The 18,264-nt window shown below is 41.5% G+C and overlaps 1 protein-coding gene across 2 annotated transcripts in view; it reads left to right on the top strand.

The window, feature by feature from the left end:
* LOC118405604 (adhesion G protein-coupled receptor L1-like) overlaps nt 1–18,264 on the top strand; it is a 31,467-nt gene that overhangs the window by 10,179 nt on the left and 3,024 nt on the right. The window contains exons 2-15 of one of the 2 annotated variants that reach the window (XM_035805150.1): nt 9,818–10,198; nt 10,723–10,835; nt 11,093–11,264; nt 11,706–11,846; nt 12,238–12,354; nt 12,718–12,824; nt 13,227–13,370; nt 13,655–13,749; nt 13,969–14,096; nt 14,409–14,570; nt 15,164–15,318; nt 15,923–16,087; nt 17,285–17,403; nt 17,962–18,248. In XM_035805150.1, the coding sequence (XP_035661043.1) occupies nt 9,818–10,198; nt 10,723–10,835; nt 11,093–11,264; nt 11,706–11,846; nt 12,238–12,354; nt 12,718–12,824; nt 13,227–13,370; nt 13,655–13,749; nt 13,969–14,096; nt 14,409–14,570; nt 15,164–15,318; nt 15,923–16,087; nt 17,285–17,403; nt 17,962–18,248 (2,286 nt within the window). The remainder of the gene's footprint in view (nt 1–9,817; nt 10,199–10,722; nt 10,836–11,092; nt 11,265–11,705; nt 11,847–12,237; nt 12,355–12,717; nt 12,825–13,226; nt 13,371–13,654; nt 13,750–13,968; nt 14,097–14,408; nt 14,571–15,163; nt 15,319–15,922; nt 16,088–17,284; nt 17,404–17,961; nt 18,249–18,264) is intronic. The other variant, XM_035805151.1, reaches the window with a different exon arrangement.

Genomic DNA, 18,264 nt, shown 5'->3' with positions numbered 1-18,264 from the left:
AGAAAAAAAAAGTCAGAGAGAGGGTTCCGAAACTGAGCTGGTCCTGAGTTTCTCAACGGTAAAATACACGTCGGACCGTGCAGCGTTACTTTTGGGTTGTAGCAGCCGTTACTTTTGGGCTGTAGCAGCCTTTCACTCCGTCACTTACAAGAATATACAACGCAACGATTGTTAGATGTAATTAGTCTGTAGTATTATACTATGATTGTTATTGAATTCTTGAACTGTTATTCGTTTGATGACGTGAACTGCAACAGACCGAGATGTACTTAGTCTAGTAATATGAGCGATATTGTGTAGCTGTCTGTCAGGTAAGGCAGGATACAAAGACGAGAGATTTCTACGGCAGTTCAGGAGAGCAGATATTTGTCTAGTACTGAGACAGAATGTGAATACAAGAGATTTCTAAGGTAAGAGAGTTCAGTTCAGGAGAGACAATAGAGAACTTCAGTTAAGGCCAAAGAGATTATATTGTTAAAAGTCTTCTGTACCCAGCGTGCGGAAATTCTTGTCTCTGCGTCATTTCTTTATCCTTCTTCATGTGCTGATTTTCGAATTCCAGTTGACAACTAAAGGAACCTGTATATATTTGTTACATGTCTAAGCCTATATCGTTAGGATCTTATCGTAACTTTCCTAACTTTACAACACACTAACCCTTCATGCTTGTGGCTCTTGCCGTCCTGCCGTTTCCGACAAGAGTACAAGATCATATTTCCTAACCATCCCATCCAATCCCTTCATACAACACACTAACCCGTCATGCTTGTGTCTCTTGCCGTCCTGCCGCTTCCGACAAGAGTACAAGATCATATTTCCTAACCATCCCATCCAATCCCTTCATACAACACACTAACCCTTCATGCTTGTGTCTCTTGCCGTCCTGCCGCTTCCGACAAGAGTACAAGATCATATTTCCTAACCATCCCATCCAATCCCTTCATACAACACACTAACCCTTCATGCTTGTGTCTCTTGCCGTCCTGCCGCTTCCGACAAGACCACAAGATCACGTTTCTTAGTCATCTCATAACTTCATACAGCACACTAATCCGTCATATCCAAATGGCGCCAGCGCCACCCTTCCCGTCATACACCGTAAAACAATATGGCGGCGCCCATAAATGCCAACAAAAACAGAACAGGTTTTGCTATCGCAAACCTGTAATAAGTGCTGCATATGTCAACACGTTACGCCCTGACCCGGTTACGCTTGGCTGGTGATGTTGATTTTACGTCCTATTGTCACGTCTGAGTGTGACTTTACACGCTGAAGGTGATAATTATGGGCGGTAGGATCATCCTCCTTCGTAAAAAAGATCATCTCAAGAGCAAACACATGATCCCCTAGGGTGAAACGCAGCATCTGTTATGTATAAAACACGGGAACAGCTGGGATTTGTCAGGTTTGTACGCGCTTGTCACTTCAGCATTTCTAAATAGTCGAGACGTATTTTATCCTTGAGGTATACCTTATTAAGAGGATGGTGGAAATATCAAAATGTTTCCCGTAGAATTGTTGAAAAGAAAGTTAGTGTCATTTCTGTCAGTTAACTTACAGAAATTTATCAAGAAGTTTCTGTAAGTTAACTGACAGAAATGACACTAACTTTCTTTTAATCGCTTTTTACCCGGCCTAAACCAAGGTTTTATTTAAAGCAAAAGAACTTATTCTAGTTGCCAAGTTGGATTGTGGAAGCCAATTTGGTTAGAGTGTACGAAGTAAAGATATAAATTCATAACACGGACAAGCAGCACATTTCAATATGTCAAAAGTGGACATGTTAGCCGAAGACGTGCCGAGCTTTCTCAGCTGCCGTATTGTTTATCACTTATGATTGTTTGTTTACGTCATTGTTATCAACAACTGACGTCATAAATGTGCCATCTTACAAGCAATCAATCTCCATCAAGCTCATTTTGAAGGGTTTTATGAAGACGTCTTGTTTACAGTAAAGACAGACGAATAGTTGTAGAAATGTCGAGGACATGATATTACCTGGTACAGGAAAAGTGTGACAACCACATGTTTTTACACGTGTGGCCAAGAGTGGCGGTTTAGCCGTATCTTTAAGTGTTCGTTCGTCGTTTTTGTGGGTGCAAGTGCTAATAATCTACAGCTAGTTTGTACCAGACTCCGAACAGACATCAGAAATTGGCCCCAATTTTGTAATTTTGTAAACAGAGGAGATAGCCGTCAGAAGAAGTTCTAAATTGGCCCAAGAGGTAGTGTGGGTCTTTTCTGGCCTCTTCTGCCCAATTATTCGCCTAATATTGGCCAATTATATCATCTCATTCAGTTTGGCCACAAGAGAAGTCTGTTAGAGACTAAAGGTTAAACCAGACAACGTCCCACGAGGTTGGCTGGGCCTCCAGGCTATAACTGAACCTACGAAGGATCACGAAGGTCGGTTTCCTAAAGATTTCAGTTATTCTGAAATCGACCTCAGTCGGATTCCAGTGGGGCCGTCCCGGTATTACAACACCAGAATACATCATAGGAAAAATATACCCAAGGGATATTTTAACCAGGGGTACATTCTGGTGCGTTACACCGGTAATCAGTGGAATAACGTAGTCGGTAAGAACAAGGGGCATACAAGGACGTTATGTAGGGCTTGAGTTAGAACCTATGGTTTAGAAGACGTTCAATTTCAAATGTAATGTCTAGATGAGTATGTAACTACTTGGACATCTGTTTGAGTGACGCATGAAGCAAGTCTGGGAATCTAGACTCTGGAAACCCCCTACGTAAAAATCAGACATGTGTCCGGCTTTCTTTTTTGCCACCTTTCTTTCATTAAAATTCCAGCCCTGCAGTGCACCTCATATCTAAGACCACACTATACCACCGGGAGATCCCGGGATATCTATACGTCGCTGGGAGTATAGCTCACCACCACATAGGTCAAGTAGCGTACGCCCGGGAATTTTTACGGTGTCGGTTTCAGTTTCTTCGGCTCATAGGCCGGCTGTAATGTGAGAGACCGGCTGATGATATAGCTGAAAAGATAGGTTACATGTGAAGAGAAGGCTGGGCCGGGAAGACACCTCTTAGCCGGCCGGGGTGAATGGTTACCAGGCTACAGTAAATGGACACCCAGGCTACTTCATAGAAGTGGTACGAAAACCACATAATACAGAAAAATAAAAGCACACCTGTATTGCTTTTATAGTGCCATAATAGGATACACCACTACCATATGATATTGGTGTATTTTTATCCTGTACATTTTGTATAATTCTTTATATATGTATTCGGAAAAGTTCAAACATCGGTCAAAGCCAAACGGATAAGAAAAGAAAACAGAAACTCTTCTAACCAGTTCAGATTCTGAGTTCTATCAGTAAATTAAACTGATTAGGCTGTCGGAGTTGTTCAGTCTTATCTAAGGGCAAATCCCGACCATGTGTCACAATACCATAGGGTATATTATTTTACACAAATTAGAACTTTCGACTGCCCATCACAATTATCGGTTCAACCAGTGATAGCAGGGCAATTACCGGCTCAACCAACGAGAGAGGGTCCGTCAAATATTAGTATATTTTTGCAAGGACGTTTCATATAACGTCCTTGATTTTTGTTTTTACGGAGGTGACCGGCGCTTTGGTCACCTCCATATATTTGGTTGGACCTCCGTCTAACATATTTGAAATCAAGTCTAAACAAAGATAAAGAAAATGGGAGCAGATGTTATTTTGTGAGGCTATATGCTTCAAGTCTGTTTAACGGTGGTAAATTAGACAATTCAATTACAAACGGTCATTTTTGACCGGTCAAAGGTTTGAACTTGTCGACGCTCTGTAAGATGATATTAAGTACTTGTAGATTATTATCAGATAGTGGGAGTGTTTTAGTTTTTGTTTAGTCTATTTGCTCTAGACAATGTATTTCAAAGTTTTTGCACTGTATAAGTAACTGGTTGTTAAGACTTGATTATTTCTCACATTTATCTAGCCCTGAATAGTATTTAGGACAGAAAACGTTATAGTTGGAGCAGTTGTGATAACTTGTTTTCGAACTGTTATTTCGATAATTTTCTATGTACTAATGAATTAATGTAATAGAGGTGTGCTATCACATTTCCACAAATTTAGACCAGTTTTTAAAACCTTTTACTAGTGAATTATTGTGATAGAGGGATGATGTCATCTTTTTCACTAATAGACACTGGTTGTGAGCTATGCTTACCTCCGTCAAAACGTAGAAATACAAGTTAAAAATAGAAATGCTGATATTTCACGGACAAACATCCACTCTCTTATTGGTAGAGCCGATAATTGCCATTCTGTCATTGGTTGAAGTGCTAATTATGACGGACAGTAGTTCAATGGCCCTCAATCTCAATTAGTAGTGACTTTGTTGCGTTTTGTACAATGACCACTTAACAGGTGTATAATTTAGAATAGGTACATTTTGCAAGTGGATTCAAACATCTGAATTGAAGTAGACTCCCTACAACGTATCATTAGCTGTAGTTGGTCTACAAGATAATCTATTACGGTGACCACACCAACAAAAGCTAAAGGTGGTCCCAAAAAGTCTATTGGGGATGTATGGATTCGAAATTGCCATAGTTGTAAAGAATTATTTTACCTATTTTTCCGGCATCCTTCTTGTGCAATTTTCTATAATTTTTGTTTCCTATACTAGCTTTCATAGCCCCCGACGATGTTCCCGTTTATGTTCTCCAGTAATTTCAAAACAAAATGGCGTATTTTCAGTTCTCTTCAGTTTGCCCACTAAAGCGCTCTCTACGTGCGTTCTGGCTGTGTTCTAATGGCAGTTTGTATATACAAACTGTCAGACAAATATGTCGGCAGTTAACGTCGTTAAACGCACGTACAAAGGTAGTGATACGCCCCCACCGGATATTTGCAATGTGCGTACATGTTGGAATGTGCTAACTCGATATACGTGGGTTTACTTAGGTCAAAATATGGCTCTAATTTGTTCAGACTCAAGGGCAATCTAGTAATGGTCCTGGGGAAATTGAACTTTGCCTTCTCAAAGCTCAGACGATTAACGTTAGCAAATGGTGTAGATATTGGAGATTTTTACAGTAGATTTGACGATACAACAGTGCATTATTTTGTTGTCTATTTTGTTGTGTAAATATTGCAACCACGCTACCACCTGTTGCAATCTTTTACAGTCCGCCCATCACCTCCCCACAGGCATTAGTGAACAGTCCCTTTAGATGAAACGATACCGCCAACTGCTGTAGGTGTACCATGACCTTGCACTGGGGGTTAGGCGCTTATAGTGTTTGGCACTCATTAGTCACTATATATAACTGTAAAATTCTACGTTTATGTAAACTGTTAACGATATTAGTAAGGTGTTAGACGTTGACTCATTTTCAACCCTCGCCAGATCATGCTTAAAAACTGGCAGCTGGCCCTTACGGCCTTAGGCTACAAAAGGGGTCCTGACAGGCAGTTCACGGGCTGTTTTTGGCACCTTCGAGCGTGACCCCGTACGTGGTCCTTTGGGACACTTTGCGACGTCGTTACCCGTTATATTTAGGTCCGGCCGAGCCCCGGGTTGAATTTAAACCAGACTTAGAATGAACCCAGGACCTGGTAACAAATATACACCATATACTAATCGTGAGCACACGGGACAAATTTGTGGCATCGGAGCCCGGCCGGGGCTACATTCCTGACGGGCACCGGTGTAATTGGGTTCAAGAGCTGGGTAGATCGTCATTGTGGGTACAGGTCAAAAACCTTTCACCCAATTTCAACAGCTTCGCAGACAACAGCTTGTAAACGTCCAAGCTTGTTTCTTGTTTCCGTTTGGATTAACATTTCAGTACGGGCCTGGGGCAACCCAGGATTGTTGGAAAATCTGAATTTCTCACTGTTATGACGATGTGTAACGTTAGCTTCGAGTGTCACAATTTCCCTTACGTAATAATAAAGCCACAACGTACCAGCTCGGAAACCAAACCGGTACACATCCAGACGGTACTTCCCGATGAGTAGTAATCATGAGTAGATCATATTCCTCGTATACATATGTTTATCGCAGAAATGAAAATAACAAGTGACGATGTTTTGTGACCTAACCCGAATTGGAGACGAAAGATGTCGATGGTGAAATATGGATCTAATTATACAAAGCCATGAAAACCTTGGTCTTTGCCCTAAGTTTGTAGATATAATTATAAGAATATTTAAGAGAAATAAGATATATTTAGTCCAGTGCTGTCTCCAGCTTGAAATTTATTTCCGTCCGTAATATTTTTGGGAGGAGGGATCGGGCCGAAGGCCCGACGCGAGCGCCGCAGGCGCTCGCCAAACTAGGGGGGTCCGGGGGCATGCTCCCCCGGGAAAATTTTAAAATCAAACCCTCTAAAACGCTATTTTACGTATTTTCAGAGGCAAAATTTCATTCCACAAAGTAGGACTACCGACACCCCACGATCTCGAAACAAAAGGCTTTGTTCCGACTGCCCGCCCCTTGGTCGGGCATTTCGCTGACGAAATATTGTATGATAAGCAGTGTTACGTTTACACTCAGAACTTACACTCATGATACTTGTTCGTCGTCATTTTCACGTATTTGTAGATGATTTGTGGATAGTTCGGGGGCTGGATAACGCCACTGGTGTTGGCATTATTGGCCAAGGTCCATTGACGCATTTCAGCTTGTAAGATCGTATTAAAACTTAAAGGAAGTTTACTTCACATATTTTGTCTGGTACTGATTGCTCATGATCAGTTAAGTTACTATACTATATTTTGCTTAATAACTCTTCATTTTGCTGGTGTTGTGTTGTTGTTTCTTTAACCATCAAGAAATGTGCATTTCTCGACAAAATTATCACCTTACTGCTCATCGTCCAGTACCGTCCAAAGGGTACAGATTTGCAAATATCGGAGAAAAATTGCCAACAGCGATCATGTTCACAGCGCTGGGTAAGAATACTGTGATATACATGATCAAACAGTCTCCCGATAGTTATTTTCTGATATGAAATAAATGTCAATCCGAATTCCCAAATTCAACCCAATTAAACTACGCAGAACAAAAATAGTTTTCACGGCTAGACTTTCCGTAAGGGGCAACCTACGCGGGGGCATGTCGATGGGGTCGGCAGTCAACCGTCAAAAGAAGCGGGCTGACCGTGAAAATAGTCTCCTACTTACATTTTTCGGCGGGCAACTTCCGTATAATTTTGGTGGAAGGTCGGCAAAAAAAATATACAAGTTTGATTCCCGACATTTCCCCGTGAAAACAGCGTTACATACCACCGAAAAATATGTATGTAAGCTGTAATAGCAGCGAGTTGGAAAATGCGACTGGACGTGTTGTTACCATGGTAGCAGCATCGGCGACAGCCTTTTGATATAGCGCCTGTGACAGGGTGTGCGTCATAATTCCACAAATCCAATCAACTTTCCACCAATCACAGCCAGCAGCGGCGCGGACAAAGCGGTAACACCATGTCAATCACGAAGAAGCGCGGAACTTTACGAACACGGCGCTGCGAACTAGGTCCCAAATCCAAGCACAAACGTGCTTTTGAAGATACATTTCGCAAGAATCGGCCCTGGCTTTGTCACATCGTAGACGTAGACGGTGAGAATATGGTCTGTTTACAGTTTGCACGATGGTTGTAGTCTTGTAGAACTATGAAAATCACCAGTGTGACGGTTTACTGAGGCCTCCGCGGTCCGACACACACACGACGGCTGAGAGAGAAAGATAATTTCTAAACTGCCGTGTCAGGTTCATAATGAATTGCAGTTTCCCGTTAATGTTGATTTTAAATCGTATAAGGGCCGAATGATTCCAATCGGCATTGCAAAATAAAACAGTGGTTAGGTAAGATAACGCAGCAGCCTCGGCTTTTTTTGAGCCATGGGAATAGCACGTTTTGCCGATCTCTGATCTCCACACATCTCCGTATGTCGGAGCCGCGTGAGACAATGTTTATTTCGCGGCTTGGAAAGTGGAGGCGTGGTGAAGGAAAAGTCGATTAAATTTGAAGTCGGAAGACTATTTTAGTTATTGAACCTGCCTTTTGAAGCTAACAAAACTGCATTTTTATGTCATAATATTAAGATTTTTTGGGACGGAATGGGTGATTTTTTTTTCCGTCCCAACGAGTAAATTTCCGTCCAGGGACGGAGGGACGGGTCCTGGAGACAGCACTGATTTAGTCTCTACAAGTTCGTGGGTTGCATTTTTTGCTGGAAAACAATTATATAAGTTGGCCAGTGGAGTTAGCCGGCTATAGAGTCACAGTTTGCAAACACAGAAAAAAGTGTACTCTACTGACCGACCAAGCTTTCTGATAGAATATTTGCCTTATTTTGACCAATTTCTTCAATTTCTCTGCCATCTCAGACTACAGTTCTTCATTGTGTGTATTTTTTTCCTACTATGGAAATGTCACGGTCCGAATTACTTACATTACTCGTATTGACTGATAGAAAAAATGAAAGTATTTCCGTTTTCAGCTTTTACTTTTAGATAATCTGTGTTGGTAACAGTTTAAGACAATGGCATGCATTAATTGCTTTTGCCACTAAAACAGAAGCCGTTATCAGTAACAGTAGTCTGGTATTACCGCTTCCTTTCCGACAAAGTTCAAGTTCTGATCATGACTTTCACATGTGAGTCCGGAAGTAGTTACCATGAGTCAAGTACTGTCGTACATCCCGCGTGCGTACATGGAAACAAACCCGACAAACTACTGGGGTGTCGGGACAAATTTCCTAAACACTCTGATGAGGAAAACACTGGTACCATGTACATTCATGTGAAAGTCTCTGCCTAGGCCTAGGGGGAAATGTATTGTTTCCGACCCTTTCGACAGCCTGTTAACCCTAGGCCTTTGTGGGGTAGTCGACCACTGACAGGGGACATAAAATGTTGGAAATCTGACATGATTTGAGCTATGAAAGCGCAGTAGAATTGTTCTCAAATACATTTCCTTCATTTCGGTTGCTATATGCAATTGTGATCGTGCAATGTGTATATTTTACAAGATTCAGATGACTCGAAGAGTCTACATTCCTAAGTTAAGTTGGCTATATATATTTAATACTTACACAATTTATTATGTAACTTTGTAAAATGTTAACTTGTGTCTTTAAGGACTTGTTACATTTAACGCGTATCATATTGCAATACGTGTGGTCTGAATAGCAACCCATTGAAATAACTTAAAGAGAACCAAGTAAATGTTTTACTTTAACAGTGGAGATTGCTGTAAGTGGAGATTAAGCAATAGATGAGATGGGTTGTTTTGCGGAAAGTCAGCTATGGCTGAAGCGCAATTCTTTGTTTATGAAACACAAATCCGGAACAAGGTGACTCAATTATAAGTCAGTTCACAAGGACCTTGGCCTTATATAGACGTTACACTACAGATGGTAAGGTGATCTCTCCATGCAGTAACATGGAATGTTTAGGTAACATTCGATACAGGATATGAAAAAAGATAAAAGATAATGCTGAAAAATGGGTGGGGGAGATTCATTCATGACATAGGGAGGGTGGTTGAGCAGGTATACCACTGGACTGTGCCAAATTACGCTGGGAATTTGGCATGTAGTATAAGATAGAGAATTGTGACAACATATACAACAAAGGCAATACATATAAATTGCGGCACAGTAGTCCGCTTAAATAAGTAAAAAATGCACTGCAATTTCATATACTGGATATGTCTGTTGTCGCTTCATTTGTTGACTTAATTGCTTTTGAATCTATCTTTTTATTTTCATTTTTAATCTCCTGTCTGGCACCCTTTTATTTCCGCTTACGCCCTCCACCATGCTTATTTCCTTGCAGCCCCTAGCACAACAGCGGAACCCCCTATACACCAACAAACCTGTCAAGGTGAAACTTTGCACATCGAGTGTCCCCCCAAAAGAATAATAGATGTATATGTGGCTACGTACGCTGCCCTCCCCACGCCCGGATCGAGTGGCGAGGGTCCGGCGTACGGCGTGAGTTACACGGAACCGCCGGGCCGATCGGACGCCGAGATGGTGCAGGACTGCACGGGACCGGTCTACAACCGCTCCTGTCGGTTTGAGAACGCACTGCAGGTGGTCAAGAAGCACTGCGACGGAAAGTGGCGCTGTGGCGTCACCGTTGGAGAGGAGACGTTCGGTTACGTCTGTCCAGAGACTGAGAAACAGCTGAAGGTTACCTATAGGTGCATCCCAGGTGATACCCTTAAACTGGACTCTAATGAAGGAGCATGATCTTCAATGGAAGGAAAACGGGTTGCATGGCATGACATTCGCCCCGGAAAAAAGCGCCGTCTCAACTTTGTCTTCATCGTCATCTTCAGTTCTAACCATCATCACGTCATCGTCATTGTCATTACGTACCCATCTTGTCGTCTTTCATCGTCACATCGTGTACGTCATCATTACGTCGTGTACGTCATCATTACGTCGTGTGCGTCATCATTGTTGTACCCGTCTAAGTTTTTAGGAAATTAAAGCATGGACAGCAAAACAAACTTTTCTCCTTCTGTTCTAGTCCCCCTGTTTACGAAAAGTCTAACCAGCCTTCTTTCTTAGCTACATTCTCCTCTCATAGGGAAATGAATGCACTCATGATAAAGGCATGATACGGAGCTAACCATACACGTTCATAGACTCGCAACACTGTTGACGGTTTCCCCTTTTCTATTTGTAATACATGTATTACAATTTGTAATGTTTTATTTCATCTATCTGCAGCTGAGGTAGCCCGTGCTTGTGAAAACCGATCTCTCCAGATTGGGTGTGAAGTTGGAAGAATTCATGTGACGTACGCCAACTATGGACGCACTTCTGCAACGATATGTCCAGAGGTATGCCAGTGTGGTGTGGAGGTTAATGACCTTTAGCGCACAGACTTAGCCGTTTAACTACCACTTCTCAATAGGGGAAACGTTAAATAAATACCGTTGAACGTCTAGTGATGGAATCCCAGGACAGTTTCACTTTTATTCCTAGCAATCTTATTTTCACATATTTCATGCCGATTTTACTCAATACTTTTTACTGTGAAAGTGTATGTAAAATCGTGGATACCCACGCATTATTATATCATTTTTACTTTCCCTAGGGTCCTGGCACCGATAATACAGAGTGTATCTCAGAGGGAAGTCAGGAGATTGTGTCCCGCCGATGTAACGGGAAGAGACTATGTACTGTACCAGCAACAAATGGAGTCTTCACGGACCCCTGCAGGAACACAGCCAAGTACCTGGAGGTCATGTACCTTTGTCTACGGGAAGGTAAACATACATTCCCTCGTTCTTCTTATTACAAAGACAACATGGAGGTGGGACATACCTACTCCCATATGTTCCGGCAATCCTATGGGCGTTGAAAAAGTGGGTTGGGAACGTAGATGTAGGGTGTCGGAACATAGTGGTTTCAGAAGAAAGGTAAATCGGGGCATAGGGGTGTCGGAGCATAGGGGTGTCGAAGCATATGTACAGGGGAGACTAATCATATCATTGCAAGAAAAGATAATTGTGCTTCCTTGCTTCGAAGAGTTGGTCAGAAAACAGGGATGTCAGAACAAAGTGTACCGATGCATAAGGGTGTCAGAACATATAGTCCAGGACCAGAAACTTGATCAGACCTTGTTGGCACAAACAAAGTGTGGTTTTATGCTTTGGCAATTTACTCTGATTACTTGACGATTCATAGATGCGCTATTCTCTTTCCAGGTATGGCAAACACAACTGTGACAGTAACCCCCACTGAGACCTATAGGCCTTCCCCTGCGCAAATCACATTGGAGAACACTACAGTGTCAACCACTTCAGTGTCAACAACCCAGTTGACGACTACAACCATAGCAACACCACGTAAGGGAGAATACTTTGTTTTTGTTACATTGCTAATCAAGCTGCTAAAGAAAGAGATTCCGAAATGTTTGTGGATTTATCAAGAATTTATATGATCTGTACACTTCTAATATTTTTTTTTGGCTTTCACCTCTTCCCTCGTGACCTCAATTCAAAGCGGCCAGCAGGCCAACTTTAGCTATTATTCATGACTTAAGAATTAATAGAAAAGCTATCCGATACTAAGACACAAAGACGGTCAAAATTCCTTCTGCATTTTGAATGCGTGAGATGGCAAACCCAGAGGAATAACTTTTACAATAACTTTCATCATCTGTACTAACTTGTAACAATATTTCTGAGGGCTCACCTCTATATGTGTACCTAAACATCTCATTATCTACCTACTCAGGATATTGTGCCGAGGACTTAGTGGAGACAGCGACCGGACCGCCCGTGATTTTCCCGCGGACAGAGGCTGGAACTTTCGCCTATTCACAAGAACGCTGTGCCTCCCTGTCAGGAAATGGTACATTTAATTCACCACATCTTTCATTGCATAAAGTTTTCATTTTCACATCAGATTGTGCAATGATTAAGTGTGACGGGTCGTTCACTGTAATATAACCTGCCATGCCTCGTCCTTGCGTGACTGTGTTATGCAGAAGAACGGTTTAACTGACTATACTGATATAGATGGTGTTATGAAGCGCCCAGAATACTGCATTATAATACAACGTTATGTATATATAATGGATGACAGTCAGTTGCGCTGTAAGGTAAAAATCCTAGGAATGGTAGACTCCCGAAAATTAGTAGATTTAATAGGCGTAAGATTTTGATGACCGTTCACTTCAAACGTCCTGACATTGTAACACTCCCTTCTATACAGGTAAACCGCACGCCACCCGGTACTGTAGGGAAAACCCGGAAGGTACAGTCGAGTGGGACCCACCAATCTTCCTTATATGTGACGTCGGGCTGGGAGATCTGTCTCAGGTATGAACTTCTCCATGCTTACTCAAGATAGCTAAAAGAAAATTAACTGAAACATTCAACATACTCAAAACATCTCCCTTCTTTAATTAACCCCATGACCTGAAATGCCTGTCAGTTGCCGATGGTTGCCACCACAAGGTTGATAGGTTACTAATTCTGGCAACTCTGACATTTGATTCCTGTCACTCAGGCAAACCTGGCCTTTAAGTCCTCTCACACTGTGGTGAATGTACACAAATGGAAAATATGCAATGCAAAAACACAGATGGACAAATAGACACACCGAAAACAATACCTCACTTCATGAAAGTTTAGCATACTCCCCTAGTCAAGTGAACAGTTCAATGTTATTCTCACTGATTGTAATATGACTGTATTGATAATACACTTTGTGTACCTCAGACAACAGTAACCACGGAGACAGCTGTGACAGTAGCTACAGAACTGCAAGTCATCACCACACAGTCGGCAACTCTGACACCTGATGAAGTCACCACTACAAGTGTACTCATACAGGAGATAGTCAGTGCCAGTCCTACTGAACAGGTAACTACTGTCTGTCTCTATACTACAATCTCACCTTTCTGGCTCTGATAGGTTAGTGTTATGAGGTGTCTTAACATCTGAACACAGGCCTGGTGGAAAGGAAGAGAGCAGATAAGTCCATTTGATGGCTCTTCAGCACTAAGGACATAACGATTAAGAACCTTTTGGATACAGAATATTAGTATAATTAGGTGGGGGATAAAACATTTACACCTCTAACACCTGGGTTAAGTGTTCCTGTTGACAATACATTATGTATATCATTGACTTGTCTTCTCTTTAAGGTTGGGGACTCCCTCCTGACTACCGTAGACAACCTGATGAGTGTTAACGCCACTGTTCTCAAGCAGAGTCAACAGGAGAGACAGGGACCAACCAGGTACTGTCTTAAGAACAGCATAGTTTCTTTTATTGTTCAGGAGACTATCTTTCTTTCTCCATGAGCTTGATGTCTTTAAATGGCAGAAATGACAGAGGTATGATTTTTGAGTGGAAACTTAAGAAGACAAGCATGTTACACATGTATGTATCACACTCAAGCTTGCTATATGGTGTCAATCGCTATCAATCACTAATCACCATGTTTAATTTTGTCCAGAGTTGCCCAGGCATTAGAAAGGTTTGCTGACACAGTGATGCTGACTGAGAGAAAGTACACCACAGTCCGCCCTGCTGTGGCTCTACAGGCTGTGGACGTCAGTCTAGAGGAACTAGACATGGGACAAGGTATTGGATGTTTTCTTTGTCTCATCTTCATGTTATGTAGGTGTTATTATCAGTTTGTGTTTCTACAGTTATTTCTTTGTGCTATGCTAAATGTAGGAATGTCTTACCAAAGTGACAGGAAGTGTGGGTCAAACAGAGTTGCAGGTTACCAGAAGTAGAATTCAGAGTTGGTAAAATCAGTCATTTATCAACCTCATCTGTTTGCTGACATTCCAGGTCATGAGGTCAATGGAAGAGGCTACTAATTCATGGGGAGGTATTGTGTAATGTTTTTTTAAATTAAGATTTACTTTTGACGTTCCTTCCCGTAAGGATTTGCCTTCTCAAGCAGTGGAAACACGACAGACAGTCTGGCGTCAGGCAGTGTGTCCAGCTTCACTACAGCAAGCAGAGCTGGGTCACCACAGGACACTGACATCTCCATCACTCTACCTACCAACCTCTCAAGAGTACTACAGATCAACAACACAGCAGGTCAGCAAAAATTGTGACTGTCTGAAGACCTACCAACTGAAGATATTTAAGTTGACTGTGACTTAAGGAGCATTGTTTAATATGTCAATGTGATATGATGGACAGCCACTCCTAGTTGAGTATGGCAAGTCTACTGTGATAAACATGTACTTTGTTGACCAACCATCTCTAAATGTAAATGTACATGTACATGTAGCACTAAGACAAGGGGTTTACAGCAGACGAATGAGACGACAGAACAAAAATGTGCTTTCCAGTAAAGATGTCACAGCAAAATCTGCAAACACAAATGCTAGTATCTTATTGGCACTTGGGAGAAAGAGAATGGTGGTCAAACACAGTACCACTATCAGAAGACACATCAGGTGCTTGTAGTATGGTCCAATTGCTCAAAATAGTTTATGGCACTGCCGTGTACACCGAAAAGTGTGAGAAATATGTAAACTTTTATTTGGGTTGTATTGCATGATAATAGGATGTTTGGCTAAAACCCAGAGGTTTTGTCACTGATGTATGTATAAGCATTTGAAATACGAACATGATTTGAAATGTTTCAAAATAGGATGAACTAAAATGGTTGATTGCTGTTGCAGATGTTCGTGTAAGTTACATCCTGTACAACGACAGCAGCCTGTTCATCGACCCTTCCCAGGGTCCCGTGGGTTCTCGCGTCATCGGCAGTAAACTAGCAGGACTTCAGGTCAAGGACCTGACCAAGCCTGTGGTCATCACATTAACACCTCTGGAGGTACATATGGATCATTCATACTTAGAGCTTTATGGATAGAGTTAGGTGATTTGTGGGGTTGTGTGGTGTGACGACAGGGTATTTGGTCCTGAGGTCCTGGGTTCAAATCCTGTTAGGCTACCTGTCGCAGGGAAGGCACTTTTTAGAAAGATTTGCGGACACAGTGACACTGACTGAACGAAAGTACACCACAGTACGTCCTATCTTGGGTTAAAACACAACTTTCCAAGTGCAAAAATGGGTACCTGACTTCAGTTGGGGATGTAAAAGGTGGTAGGAGGAGAGGGATGGGCTCTGCCTCCCAATACCACGCCCTAGACACAGTGGATAACAACTTACTGCCCCTATGGCTATGGGACTACCTTTACCCTTTTGTATGTGATTGGTGGCAATCAGATATCCCATTAATGTACACAAAGGTTTAATTTTATGTCATTAACAAAAGGAGGGTATGTAAGTTTATGCCCATTTAATAGATAAGAAAAAACTCTCAATGAACAAAATTCTATCTACTTAACAAATTTGCACAATTTTTGAGCTATGCCGCGGGACTAACTGCATTTACTTATTTTCCCATCTTCTAACCTAATCTTTCCCTCTGCAGGACATCTCACCTGAGGACATAGAGACAGTCAGGTGTGTTTTCTGGGATTTCGAGGCCGAGGCAGGACAGGGTGCGTGGTCCTCGGAAGGGTGCGAGTACAAAGGAGAGGAGAATGGAGTTTACACATGTGAGGTCTATCACCTCACCAACTTTGCAGCCTTCTTTGTGAGTACATCTTTTGTATACTATACATATAGAACAAGTTGTTATACAATGCACAGTGCCTCTGAGTCAGTTTTGTTTCACAATAGTTAGTTTTGACATAGAGTCGATTCCATATTACCGAGAGGGTGTTTCTTGCCTTTAGTTCCAACATTTTGGAAATCTTTGTAACAATCTAACTGTGATAAGTAACTGTTTAGAACTATTTATAACATCTATGTGACGTTCTAAATATTTCTATAGTATTCAAACATGTGAGAAACATTTCTAACATCAAATACATTATTTCTGTTAGTTTCTAAACTGTTCCAACATAGATGCATCATTTGTGATCACATGTTCGAACATTGATACAATGTTTTGTATCTGGGGCAGTGGGCTAGAAAGAGGGCAATTCACACATCCCTGCCAAGTGCAGGAAATTATGTCTGTCTGCCACCTTCCCACAAAAGACTCACCAGTGTATACTAAAGAAAATCTAAAAATACAAGAGCCAAACAAAGGACCAAGCTTAGCAGCTTTGTTTATGGGGTCAATAAAAGTTTTTATGGAGGGAAAAAATGACACAAAATGTTGGAACATGTTGGAACTATAACAAAAACACATAGATGTTTGAAAATTGTTCTAAATAAAGAGATAATTATATCATTACTTTCCCAAATGTTCCAACTAATATAAAAAGGTTCAAACATGTTTAAACTTTCATTTTGAAATGTTTGAACAATTTCGAACTTTAGTGACTGAAATGTCTTTTACTCAAAATAGTTCAAACTTATTACAAATATTATTTCAAAACCATCTCGGTGACTTGGAATTGACTCTATGAAAGACCAATATGCTATAATCTGCCCTAAGGCATGACCGGACCCAATAACAACGAATAGGGCCACCGAGTTTGAGAAGTGAAAAAGTTGTGATTATAGAGAAACATTAGATAATGACTGGTGGGTTTGGCAAAAGTGGAGCCTTCTTGTTGGTCAACATGACTGGGCTATATGATAATGTGTGTTCAAGGCTTAAGACTTTTTTCCCTTGCTTTTGTGATCAATTGGTAAAGGACATCTTTTTGCAGCAAAATGCAGCAAGCTCTACTGTTATCATAGATGGTGTTCATCATCACATCTCAAGGCAGTCTTGCATGATTGAAAAATACTACACGGTGTTCAAGATGTTGTTGTTTTTTGTCCTCCTTTTCCTCAGGACCTACATGGCTCAGGATTTGGAGTACACGAGACACCACTACAGGTCATCACCATAGTGGGATGTGCTATTTCTATTGCAGGGCTGGTCCTTACACTACTATCCTTCGTCATCACAAGGTATGGAAACAAACTGATATTTACATTTACATCACACCGGGAAATATATTAGACTAGAGCACGTTTTTCTTCAAAATGTAGTTGTTTGAACTTTCATGTTTTGTCCAGCATATGCATGACATATGTACAACATTGTATAACTGTGAAAACACACACACAAAAAAGAATACCTCACTGTAAGCTGGTACTCTTTCATTGACCCCATGACCTGGAATTAATGTCTGTCAGTTTGATAAATGACTAATTCTATTTTATGTCTGTCAGTTTGATAAATGACTAATTCTGTCAACACTGAACTTAACTTCCTGTCACTCAGACCGTCGCTTCCTGTCACACTTCAGGAAACATGACAATCTCAGTTGTCGTTAAATAACTGATTTTGGTAACTCTGAACTTCACTTCCTGGCACTCTGACCTCTTATCATTTGTGAATATCATAACAATACTAGCCTATGGAAAATATATTGCATCAGAAATCAAGCATCTCCTTCTCTGAAGAACAGACTTGTAGTAACTGTTTCCAAATCCAATGGTAAAAGTGTCTCATTTCCTTTACAGAAAGTACAACCGTCGTACAACCGGAGTCCACGCCCGGATCCAGAGGGTGGTTCTCATCAACCTCTGTGTAACCTTACTGGCCATCCTCATCATATTCCTCGCTGGCATCAATCAGACGGGTTCTCCCATTGGCTGCACGGTCGTGACAGCTTTGTTACACTATTTCTTATTGGCTGCCTTGATCTGGATGGCGATGGAAGCTATTAACATCTACCTGGCAGCTGTGATGGTGTTTGAGCAGTATGTGACCAGGAACTTCATTCCCAAGGCTGCTGCTCTGGCATATGGTAAGAAGAACGCTGA

The sequence above is a fragment of the Branchiostoma floridae genome, chromosome 18 (genome assembly GCF_000003815.2).
Source record: "Branchiostoma floridae strain S238N-H82 chromosome 18, Bfl_VNyyK, whole genome shotgun sequence".
NCBI lineage: Eukaryota > Metazoa > Chordata > Leptocardii > Amphioxiformes > Branchiostomatidae > Branchiostoma > Branchiostoma floridae.
This window is presented reverse-complemented; position numbering and strand designations above follow the sequence as displayed.